The 12,807-nt window shown below is 38.6% G+C and overlaps 2 protein-coding genes across 3 annotated transcripts in view; both read right to left on the bottom strand.

Moving 5' to 3' along the window:
• Nucleotides 1–2,566, bottom strand: part of LOC309381332 (uncharacterized protein) — an 81,999-nt gene extending 79,433 nt beyond the window's left edge. The window contains exon 1 of the mRNA XM_081932227.1: nucleotides 501–2,566. Coding sequence (XP_081788353.1) covers nucleotides 788–1,720 — 933 coding nt within the window. The 5' untranslated portion in view covers nucleotides 1,721–2,566 and the 3' untranslated portion in view covers nucleotides 501–787. The remainder of the gene's footprint in view (nucleotides 1–500) is intronic.
• ZNF385D (zinc finger protein 385D) overlaps nucleotides 1–12,807 on the bottom strand; it is a 195,347-nt gene that overhangs the window by 90,258 nt on the left and 92,282 nt on the right. The gene's annotated exons all lie outside the window — the stretch shown is intronic.

Below are 12,807 nucleotides of genomic sequence, written 5' to 3'. Positions count from 1 at the left end.
TACTGGCAAAAAATAGCAAAAAAATCATACTCAGAAGCATACATATACAAGTAAGGAGATGAGTAGACTATAATTTAACTATATTTAAATCCCTTTATTTCCAATAGTTTAAATTTGCTAATGTATTGAATTATGGCCCCTTACTAATCATAAAAGGGAACAACATTAAATATGTAGAAGAAATGTTTGCTGAATTATCTATAAAACACTGCTATTATTATGCACACAAGGAACCTCTATTCCTTCTGATTTATAAGCTTTCCTACTGGATTGTTTAGCAAACATACATACACTAAAATAATTAGTTTAATACTGGATTGAAATGGTCCTCATCATCCCAATTATGGCCCATTAACAAGTCACCAACATGTGGCAGCACATTGTGAATTCTCAGGAGTCAGAAGAATTTCAATAAATAGGGGAACTGTCACTTAAATTCCTACAACATCTGCCTGATGAGAGTCTTCGTTTTCTAAACCCATGTCTTAGAACAACATTACATTTTTTTTTTTTTTTTTTTTTTTTTTTTTTAATATGGTTTTTCAAAATTTATAGGGAAAAGGGTAAATGGACAGGTATACAAATTTTGGCAGTTGCAAAGTGTGTGAGGCCCCCCTCCCTCCATACCCATAGCGTACATTTATATATAATGCATTAGTATATAATTGATTATAATCAGCATATTAGTTCTATTATTAAATTCAATCAAATTAAACATTACAATATAAAATCCAAATATAATTCCATTTTCACTTTCGGTCAATTTATAATAATATGATTTTCATATTTATTTCTGTGATCTGAGTCTTCTTGCTATTGCCCCATCTCCCTCCACTGGCAGAGCTCTGGCCCCTCCCGTGTCCTGCGTGTCCGTTGTAGTGTCTGGTGGTTTCTCTAGGAGTGTTTTATTTTTTTCCATAAAGGCCTGCGCCTCTATGGGTGAATTAATTCTGATTCTTGTCTCCTCCCAGAATATCAGCATACCTTCAGGCATCAACCATCTAAACCACACCCCTTTCTGGTATAATTTATTCGCTAATTGCGAATAATTTTTTCTTTTTTCTCTAATCTTCTTAGGGATCTGCTTCAGAATGGTTATCTCCATATCATGATATGTCAATGCTTGCCCCCTTTGTACACCCAGAATTTCATCTCTTGTGATTTTTCTAAGGAATTTAATGTGAACCTCCCTGGGTAAATTGTGTGTTCTAGCATAAGCTGAGTTCACTCTATAAACCAGATCTATATCCCACCCCATCTGTTGTTTTTCTTTGTGTGTATAGTCAGCCAGAATGTTTGTCATGATGTCCCTTATATTTTCCCCATCTTCTTCTATAACATTTTGAAATCTAAGATAATAGGACATTCTCTCAAATTCTAATTTCATCTGTTGGATGTCAAGATCTTTGTTCCCTTTCTGCACGGCTTCCACCCCCCCCCTCACCTCCTCCACCCCCCCTTCCACAAGATTCAGTCTTTGTGAGTTCTTATATATTTGGGCTTGATTTTCTTTAATTTCATCTTTCATTTCCCTTAACTGTTTCTTGATTTCCTCCTGGCCCTGTAGAATTTGTTGAAGCATTTGTTGAAAGTCCATCTCTGTAGTCTTATGTTGCATCAGTTCTGTTATCTTTGACTGTGTGGCTGGACTGGATGTTGCGGATGTTGGAGCAGAAGTGGCAAAGCCAGGTTTTCCAGGAGGGGGTCTTTTAGATGCCATCCTTTATAACATTAAAAGTTCAGTCCAAATATGAAGTAAGCAATTAGAAAAGAAGGGTAGCCAGGTGAATCCGGGAGCAGAATAACCAGGCAGAAGAGAATCTCTCCAATAAGTCTGGCAATAGATAGAAAATTTCCCCTAGAAGGTTAAAAAAATACCAATCCACAAGAGGTTCCTCTGGGAGACACGGAGACAAAGACCGGAAGCCTGAATTTTAAAGGTGGAGTCAGGTTTCAGAGTTCATAAAGACAACGGAAGTGTGCCATCTTGCCCTGCCAGTTTTGGGCACAGAGGCGTAACAAAGTTTTAGAAAGTTCCAAAAGTCCTCAAATCATTGTAATATGTAAAATTAAATTGAAAAGAAAATCATCTCAGCCTAAGTGAGGCTTCATTCGTTGGCTCTCCCCCCTCCTCCTTCCCCGGGGGCTGAGAGCAAAATTGTTTCTTGCCGCTTGTCCAAGGGGGGGGGAAACCCCCCTCCCTCCAGCCGCACCTCCAAAATGCTCCGAAAGTTGTTTTAAAGTTTTAAAAGCTGAATCAAATCTTCATGCAAAGTAAGGGATGAAGAGAGAGGCAACCTCACCGCACCGCAGCTGCTTCCTTCAATTGTAGCATTCTCCAGTCGGCTTGTAGCGAGGCGCGAGGCGTGGAAACGCGATGCGCCCTCCGAGCTTGCTCCCCGGTGCCTTGGGCGCGCGAGAGAGCCCCCGCCGGCTGCCGCCGCTGCAGGAGACCTCCGCGATGCCGCCCCTCCGGCAGGACCCCTCTGCGGGGTGTCCTGTGCCCCCCAAGGAGTGGGGAAGCCCACCGGGGAGCCGGAGCGGGCAAAGAGCTGCCCGTCGCCGCCGCCGCCGGAACCGGAACTCAACAACATTACATTTTGATTGTTTATCACAATGCTTATTGAGGAGAAAACTACATCTGCATCTACACTAATGATTCATAGCATCATCTAGTATTGGGAAATAGTACCTTAAGTAATATTATTAATTTGGACAGTTCATAGTTGTCCTTATTTTTATTATTCATAGTTGTGAATTTCATCCAGTTTCTTTAATAAAACTGATTCATACAACATTATAGTTAAATCTTATAGTTACACACACATACACACACACACATATACACACAAATAGGGATTATGCTGTAATTGTTATATGCTACTAATTACTATAATCATACTACAATTCAGTAGAGACTGAAAGAGCTGCAGCTCTCTCCTGTTTAAATAATGTATCATAGGACATAATGTGATGTTACTGATCAACTTAATAAACAACTAATGTGATGTGCCAGCAATATTCCTGAAATAAAACATTATCTTGTTAAGAGTCTTTGAACTTCCTCTTAAAATATGGAATGTAATTGTGACATAATTTCTGGAAGAAATCCATGTGCAATTTCCACAAGATGGGGCACTACTCCACCTTGTATTTAGTATCGAATGTATTGGGCAGCACTGCAGGCACCTTCATATCTGTGATGCTGCCCGCTCCTGAATCAGATTGGCAGGCTATATGCAACTCCATGAGGAAAGAAAACTAGGGTTCCTGAGTGTGTAACTAATAACAGCAGTTTTCTTCTAACCCACCTATAATTGTTTAACACTACCAGTTAAGAAGAAAAACAGATGAGGAATTGCTTAAAATGCTCAGATCAAGCCAGAAGGATTGGTAGCCCCGGGAGAGTAGTTTCTCATAGATTAGACCTACCGTGACTTTACAAAATTTGTAGCTTACAGAAAATAGACCATAAAGTAGTTAAGAAGACTGCTAATAAGCTTAAAATAATGGACTTGAAGTGTGTGTGTGGGTGAACCCTCTTACTTTCCCATTTTCATAGAACTGACTTAACAAGATGGACCCAGCTATTTAAAAAAACCTTTGAAGATGCCTCTTGACTTCAGAAATTATATGTCAAAGGCTCAATATTCCTATTGAAGAATTTAAGGCAGATGGCAACAATACATCTGTATCAGATGTCTGTTCAGGATCCACATGTTTTACATTTCTGAAAGTAGAGATCACATTGACTGCATTTTTTTAAAAAAATCTATCACGAATTAAGAGTGCTCCGGTGAAGTTATCTAGTAATTCAGAAAAATGAATAGAATTAATCTAAGTTTTATTTGTTACAATATGTATTTCTAAGAAGAGAGACAATTTGAGCCCCTTCCTTCATAGATTTCCCTGTCTTTGATTACTGTTGATATCAACAAATGAGGGTAAAGTCTTTAAGAAATATTACTGATCCCTAAGTTAAATATACTTCGATAGCAAAGGTAATTCAATGTATTAAAATCAACTAATTTAAGAACAAGAATATGTTAATGCAGCAATTATCCTGAAAATGTCCTTTCCTGTCTTTAGTAAACTATCCACATTGCTTCTCTATTCTGTACATTCCCTGTTCAAATCAGATTGAGTTTTGTATTTTCAATAATTGAAATACTGGCAAAAAATAGCAAAAAAATCATACTCAGAAGCATACATATACAAGTAAGGAGATGAGTAGACTATAATTTAACTATATTTAAATCCCTTTATTTCCAATAGTTTAAATTTGCTAATGTATTGAATTATGGCCCCTTACTAATCATAAAAGGGAACAACATTAAATATGTAGAAGAAATGTTTGCTGAATTATCTATAAAACACTGCTATTATTATGCACACAAGGAACCTCTATTCCTTCTGATTTATAAGCTTTCCTACTGGATTGTTTAGCAAACATACATACACTAAAATAATTAGTTTAATACTGGATTGAAATGGTCCTCATCATCCCAATTATGGCCCATTAACAAGTCACCAACATGTGGCAGCACATTGTGAATTCTCAGGAGTCAGAAGAATTTCAATAAATAGGGGAACTGTCACTTAAATTCCTACAACATCTGCCTGATGAGAGTCTTCGTTTTCTAAACCCATGTCTTAGAACAACATTACATTTTGATTGTTTATCACAATGCTTATTGAGGAGAAAACTACATCTGCATCTACACTAATGATTCATAGCATCATCTAGTATTGGGAAATAGTATCCCACAAGGGCTCCCTGAAAAACCTAAAAATCATTGAAATGTTGTGTAATTCAGTGTGAATGAATTAGGTTCGAAGAACCTAATTTTTTAGGGTCCTCATATTTTGAAAACCACTTCTCTTTGAAGCATTAAGCAGTCTCATACTTTGCAAGGCTTGTGCCATGCCTGCTTGAAGGGGTGCTCCCAAGTGCCTCTCTATTTCCAAGTGAGTGCCCAAAGCTTCCATTGTGCCATTTCTTTTCAAAAGCAATCTCAGGAACCAGAAGAGGTATGCTCCCTGAAATATCACTGCTATCTATTTAATTGATTACTAAAGTTAGAAAAGTGGGAAAAGACACTAGGGCTAGAGAATTCAATTTATACCCCTGCTTTTTTATTAGTATATGGAAATAATTTTGGAGATAGGAGGAAGAACTATAAACTAGGTAACAGTCCGATAAGAGGTAGCTGCACCACAGAAGAAATGGGGGTATGGCAAATTCCTCAAAAGGAACCCTCCGTAGCTTTTTGGGACTGCAAAGATACGGTGGGGGAGGGAGAGATGTACTTCCAAACTTGCAAGATTTTGTTGCTATAATCTTAAGATAAAGTTAGAACTAGTGCTCATTAGGCTGATGGCTTTTAGCAGTATGTCTTCCTTTTGCTACTCTATGATAAAGATTCAAGCCTTCTCTACAAAAATCAATATTCAATTAGGAAATTATACATTGGCATATTTAATACCCAACAGGTTGAAGAACTACCCATTGTCCTGCAGAAAACCCAAACAATTCTGATTTTGTTCTTTTCTCTTTCATAAATCTACCTTCAGGATAGCCTCAAAAGATTTCAGGATACAAGAGGCCATTTTAGAAACTGAATAGTACAATACTTCTATTTTTCCTCTCATCATTGATCAAAAAGGACATGGTATTTGTCTTCCATGGTAAGCTTGTTTATCTGCAGTCTATTCTATATCCTTCAGAAGCATATGAATAGGTTAACCTCACTAACTGCTGATCTGGTAGTTTGTATAGTTCAGCAAGAAGACTATGCTAGTCCAGAAGAATATTTCTTTATGTTAGAAGAATAAGCTTTTAATCTATAATGGAAGAAATATTTTCAACTTTTTGAGATATAAAAACCAGGAATCCGTGCAGCTAGCTTGAACATTGTTGCTCATGGGAAAGATCTCCAAAACCTCCCTTGGGTTCATGAAACAATTTTGACAGTTCCTTGGATCCTGTCCTACATTAATTATAGAAACCTCTAATAGACCAAACTCTGGAAAATTGACAAAAGATTACATTATATGTTTTTTTGTAATATTAGAAAGTAGTTCTTGATATGTTTTCCCAATTTATCCTTGTTTAAAAATGAAATGCAAGCCATGTAAATAAATATAAAGAATGACAAAATAAAAATAGTCAATTACCTAAGTTTGTAATAAAAGGACATAAGTGAAATTTCAGTAGAATAGAAGAAAATGTCAATAAAAAAATCAACACCTACAAACTGCAACACAAAAAAGTCATGTGCAAACACAATTTTTCTGATAAAAGCACACACACGCTTGCCATTTAGATGAATGTATCTGATAATTGCATTTTATCAGTTTTTACTCTCCCAGGGAGCATTGATTAATTATTTTAGCTACTATTTTGCAATTCTATTAAATTTACTAATATTCTCTTTTATTCTCTTTACACTGCTTGAATTATTGTTTAAAATATTTTATTTTTTTATTCTTATCTGTTTGTCTATTTATATATCGTTTATATATTTAGCCATCCATTCATTAAGGAAGTTAGCTAACTTGAATTTTCAAGGAAAAGAGAAAGGTATGCAATGCTTACAAAAATAAACATGTCTTGAAGGTGCAACAACAGAATAGATAAGGCTTTGTCTTTAATCTTCAGACTGAAAGTTGTTCCTTTGTGTTCCAATATTTTGCATCATCTCTGCCATAGTTCCCATAAAAGAATGCACATTATTTTCAATATGATTGTTTTAGACCACAAGGAAGCTTTGTAATGTAAGACTGGAATTGTAACCCTACATTGTAATTTTATTTCCTAAAATGTCTTAACATCTGATACATAAAAAAATAAATCAAAATAAAACTGTGTTGGTCAACTCTATTTTTTAAAATAAAAATAGACATATGCAGCTTTACATAATTTAAGTGCTGAAATTGTAACATGCCTAATATGCCTAATAATAAAAAAGAATTTGTTTCGATTGTCCTAGCAAAACTATGGCATTATAGTCAAGGGCAATTGATTTATTTTCTAGACATTTACCATATACCATTATGTTGTTATTATTTATAGCTTTACTCTAAATAATCAAAGGCCCTATATATACAATACAGTACAATAGCAGAGTTGGAAGGGACCTTGGAGGTCTTCTATTCCAACCCCAAGCCTAGGCAGGAAACCCTATACCATTTCAGACAAATGGCTATCCAACATCTTCTTAAAGACTTCCAGTGTTGGGGCATTCACAACTTCTGGAGGCAAGCTGTTCCACTGATTAATTGTTCTAACTGTCAGGAAATTTCTCCTCAGTTCTAAGTTGCTTCTTTCCTAGATTAGTTTCCACCCATTGCTTCTTGTTCTACCCTCAGATGCCTTGGAGAATAGTTTGACTCCCTCTTCTTTGTGGCAACCACTGAGATATTGGAACACTGCTATCATGTCTCCCCTAGTCCTTCTTTTAATTAAACTACATATACCCAGTTCCTGCAACCGTTCTTCATATGTTTTAGCCTCCAGTCCCCTAATTTTCTTTGTTGCTCTTCTCTGCACTCTTTCTAGAGTTTTCACATCTTTTTTACATTGTGGCGAACCAAAACTGAATGCGGTATTCCAAGTGTGGCCTTACCAAAGCATTATAAAGTGGTATTAACACTTCATGTGATCTTGATTCTATCCCTCTGTTGATGCAGCCTAGAACTGTGTTGGCTTTTTTGGCAGCTGCTGCACACTGCTGGCTCATATTTAAATGGTTGTCCACTAGGATTCGAAGATCCCTCTCACAGTTACTACTATTGAGCAAGATACCACCCATACTGTACCTGTGCATTTTGTTTTTCTTGCCTAAATGTAGAACCTTACTTTTTTCACTATTGAATTTCATTTTGTTAGATAGTGCCCAATGTTCAAGTTTGTCAAGATTCTTCTGTATCTTAAGCCTATCTTCTGAAGTATTGGCTATTCCTGCCATCTTGGTGTCATCTGCAAATTTGATGATTTTCCCATTTATCCCTTCATCCAGATCATTGATGAAGATGTTGAAGAGTACTGGGCCTAAAACAGAGCCTTTGGGTACTCCACTGCATACCTCCCTCTACATAGATGCAGTTCCATTGAGGACTACATGTTGAGTGTGTTTGGTCAGCCAGTTATGAATCCATCTGGTGGTGATGCTGTCTAACCCACATTTTTCTACTTTATCTAGTAGTAGGTTATGGTCTACTTTATCAAATGCCTTGCTGAAGTCCAAGTAAATTATATCGATAGCATTCCTCTGGTCCACTAATTTTGTCACTTTGTCGAAGAATGCAATAAGATTAGTCTGGCATGATCTGGTTTTGACAAACCCATGTTGGCTTTTGGGTATTACTTTGTTTACTTCTAGATGTTCGCTAATTCGTTGCTTGATTATCTTTTCCAGAATCTTTCCTGGTATTGAGGTCAGGCTGATAGGCCTGCAGTTTCCTGGATCTATTTTTTTCCTTTTTTGAAGATGGGAACCACATCAGCTCTTTTCCAGTCCTCTTGCAGTTCCCCGGTGCTCCATGATCTCTGAAAGATATAGTTCAGTGGTTCTGAGATCTCATCTGCCAGTTCCTTCAGAACCCTGGGGTGTAATCCATCTGGTCCTAGTGATTTGAACTCGTCTAGGGTAGACAGGTGCTCACTTACCATTTTCTTCCCTATTTCAACTTGTTTTCCTATCTGATTTTTGTGGTACTGTTTTTGGTAGGTTGGACTGTTTTATCCCTTTGTGTAAAGACAGATGCAAAAAATGAGTTAAATAGTTCTGCTTTCTCCCTGTTGCTTGTCACCTTCTTGCCACTTTCTCCCAGCAATGGACCAATTGTTTCCTTAACTTTTTTCTTGTTTTTAACATTTATTTATTTATTTATTTATTTGACTTCTTAGTCGCCCCCTCTCCCCCAAGGGACTTGGGGCGACGTACACCAGCAGCTGTCACAACGATACAATATGGAGGAGGTGGAACAATAAATAAATAAATTACAATAATTTAAAACAATTAAAAACCCCAATGATAGTTAAAGTTAAAAATTAAGATTAAAAACTAAAAATGCCCAAGAGGTAGAAAAGCTCTAAATTAAGCCAGGCCGGCTAGTCGGAACAGGTGGGTCTTAAGCTTCGTGCGGAAGGAGCGGAGGTCAGTTGTTGTCCTAATGTCTGGGGGGAGGTCATTCCAAAGGGTAGGGCCCATCACAGAGAAGGCCCTACTCCTGGGCGCCGCCCTCTGACACTCTCTGGAGGACGGCACCCGGAGAAGTCCCTCTCTGTGCGAGCGAATAGGTCGCAGGGATGTGTGGGGCAGAACGAGATCCCGCAGTTAACTAGGCCCTGTGCCATGGAGCGCTTTAAAGATGGTAACTAACACCTTGAAGCGCACCCGGTAGGTCACAGGAAGCCAGTGCAGCTCGCGCAGGAGAGGTGTTATATGGGAGAACCTCGTTCTCCCCATAATTGCCCGCGCGGCTGCATTCTGGACCAACTGCAATCTCCGGCCGCACCTCAAGGGGAGCCCCATGTAGAGAGCATTGCAGTAGTCCAGGCGGGACGTCACCAGCGCGTGATTGACTGTGCACAGGGCATCCCAGTCCAAAAGGGGTCGCAATTGGTGCACCAGGCGAACCTGGTGGAACGCCCCCCTCGCCACGGCTGCCACATGGTCATCCATAGCCAGCCGGGCATCTAGGAGGACGCCCAAATTGCGCGCCCGTTCCACCGGGGCTAATTGCTTGTCCCCGATGGCCAGAGATGGGATGTACTGGTTGAACCGGGAAGCCGGGAGCCACAGCCACTCTGTCTTGGAGGGGTTGAGCTTGAGCCTGTTGTCCCCCATCCAGACCCGCACGGCTTCCAGACACCGGGACATCACTTCGACGGCCTCGTTGGGGTGGTTTGGGGTGGAAATGTACAGCTGCGTGTCATCAGCGTACAGATGGTATTCCACCCCAAAACCACGGTTGATCTTGCCCAGCGGCTTCATATATGTGTTGAACAGGAGAGGCGAGAGGACCGACCCCTGCGGGACCCCACAAGTGAGGGGCCTTGGGGTCGACCTCTGCTCCCCTGCCAGCACGCATTGCGTCCAGCCAGAGAGGTAGGAGCGGAACCACCGCAGCACGGTGCCTCCTACCCCCAACCCCTCCAGACGGCGCAATAGGATACCATGGTCGATACCAGGCTCTGTCGATCCTGTCCACCTAGACTGCGGGGGTTGGTGCACGTGACCGGGCATGTCCAGCAGCCACGGTCTCCCAACCAACTACACGTTCTTCTAATGTCCTCGCGCCCGCCCCTCCCTACGACCGTCATTATTGCGGAGCCCCTTGTAGGAATTGTGTTTTCCCCCACCTCCCCCACTCCGCTCCCTTCCCTCCTGACCCCACCTGTTCGCCTGGCTAACATGTTGGAAGAAGCTTTTTTTGTTATTTTTTACTTTCGTGGCAAGCCTTTCTTCATTGTGAGCCTTAGCTTTCCTCACTTCATCTTTATAGGCTCGGCTATTTGCTGATATTCTGCCTTAGTTATGTCCCTGCCTTTCCACTTTTAATACTTATACTTTTTGTCTTTCAACTTGTCAGAGAGTTCTTTATGCAACCATGCTCGTTTCTTTTGGGAGCTGTTATTTTTCTTCTTCATTGGTATTGTGCTAGACTGGGCTTTTATAATCTCATTTTTCAAAATTTTTCAAGCTTCTTGAGTTGTTTTCTCCTTGAGGATTCTTATCCATGGAATCCTTCCCAAGCTCTCTCTAAGTTTATTGAAATTAGCTCTCTTAAAGTCCAATACTCTAGTTTGACTTTTTCTACTACTTGTGTTTGCATAATGTTGAATTCCAGAATTGCATGACTGCTTGCCTCCAAGCTTCCTGTAGCTTCAATAGCTTCTATCATTTCCTCTGTGTTAGTGAGAATTAATTAATATCTGACCTACAGTCAAGTTTTAATTTCAGAGGTCTTCAGAGAATCACCGCTTCTAGGCACTATCACTATCTTCCACCATTTCATTGCACTTATAGTATGTCTTTCTTTTTGTTTCCTTCCCTTCCCTTCTTTTCTCTGGTAGTTATAACAAGAATCTATACTAGAATAATTGTATAAATTGGTAAGAAGTAAGACTGACCTTTATACAAGAGATTAAAATAAAGGTGTTGTATCATTGAAGCACTATAAATCAAAGCTAAGGACAGGTTCAGATTTGACTAGCTCATAGGTATATTTGCAAATTTAAACTAAATGTTTCCAGGGCTAGTTAGAAGGTAGGGCTCTCCCTCCCTCCCTCCCTCCCTCCCTCCCTCCCTCCCTCCCTCTCTCTCTCTCTCTCTCTCTCTCTCTCTCGTTCTCTCTATGTGTTTTGTGTGTGTGTGTGCATTCATGTGTAGCTTTATATGGTATTCTTATTTATTTAGCAATTTAGCATGAACAGCAAAATTAGTACAGTTAGAATCTTGCTGAAAATTGCATTTTTTCAGGGAAAAGTTAAATGCTTATGTGCCACTCAGTAAATCCTTCTGCATTCTTGTAATCTCTCTATCAGCAAATCTCAACAGCATCAGTTGATACTAAAATGTTAGTTTTTCCTTGTATAAGAAGAAAGAAACAGACATACAAATGATCTGAAGATTCACAGGCTTCTACAAAAAAAAACTTATATGATTTTGGATCCTTGTTCTTTACTTCTCCTGGAAATTAGACATTATAATTAGAAAACAGCTTCTTTGCTAAAACAATTTCTGTCAAAAGTTATCTTTTCTGAAATGAATTGATTCTGAAAGCATTTTCCTAACCCAAGTATAAAAGTAATTTCTGTTCAACAGTGCCACAAAAAATTCCCTCTAGAATTTACAGTTAGTTCCAACTTCAATTACAGAATTCATAGTTACACTGGACTTACAGTAAAATATTTTGTCTGCTTGGAAATTTCACATAAATAATTGCATAATTATTTTGCACTTTTGCAGTGTAAAAGAAAATCAGGAAATAGAAGAAACAAGCATGAACTGAAAATATATTAAAATGTTAGCCAATTATTATATTGTGCTTAAATGCATATGTGAAAAAGATGCATATATATTTTCTTCTAGTTTCTCCTCTGTTCTCAGCATAAACAATCTAAGATAGAAACTGTGCATTAATGTATTTCAATATTTCCTTATCTGGTCAAAATAATCTCATAAGTCACTTTTATTTCATGCATAAATGAAAAGGATCCTTCATAAAAATATCAGGACTGTTGTGCACTGGACTGAACTAATGATATGTTATAAATGATTCTTTCTTTCAAATTTTTAGTACTGTAGACATTTAAGCTTCATAGCACACCTACAGGCATAAGTGTTGGATACTGTGTCTGTTAAGTTATTTGTTCAACCCTCTTGCTGGAGTTGTCCTGCTAATGGATACACCATTGTTCCTTCTACTCCAATAATAGATTTTGCAGTTTACACTTCCAGAGACCAAGTGAGACGTTCAAGCTAACAGGTTTGAACGTCCATAATAGCTTTGAGAAATGATGAGGACTTTTGGAAAAAGTTGTGTTTTCGCCAATGTTCTTTCACTTATGACATTTTATATCCTCCTTTTCCCATAAACTTTTATTATTACTGCTTTCATGAAGAGACATACTCCTAGCCAAGAAATCTGATCAGCATAAATGCCTTTTATAAAGTTTTATCGTATAAATACACCTCATGTAATCTATGCTTTATAATATAGGCTTTATGTACTTGGCATACATAAAGACAAAAGAGTTTAAAACAGAAGAGTTACATATTTAAAACAAAAGAGTTA

This window comes from Natrix helvetica (assembly GCF_964273705.1).
Source record: "Natrix helvetica genome assembly, chromosome: Z".
Taxonomy (NCBI): domain Eukaryota; kingdom Metazoa; phylum Chordata; class Lepidosauria; order Squamata; family Natricidae; genus Natrix; species Natrix helvetica.
Note: the sequence above shows the minus strand (reverse complement) of the source record. Positions and strands in the feature narration are given on the sequence as shown.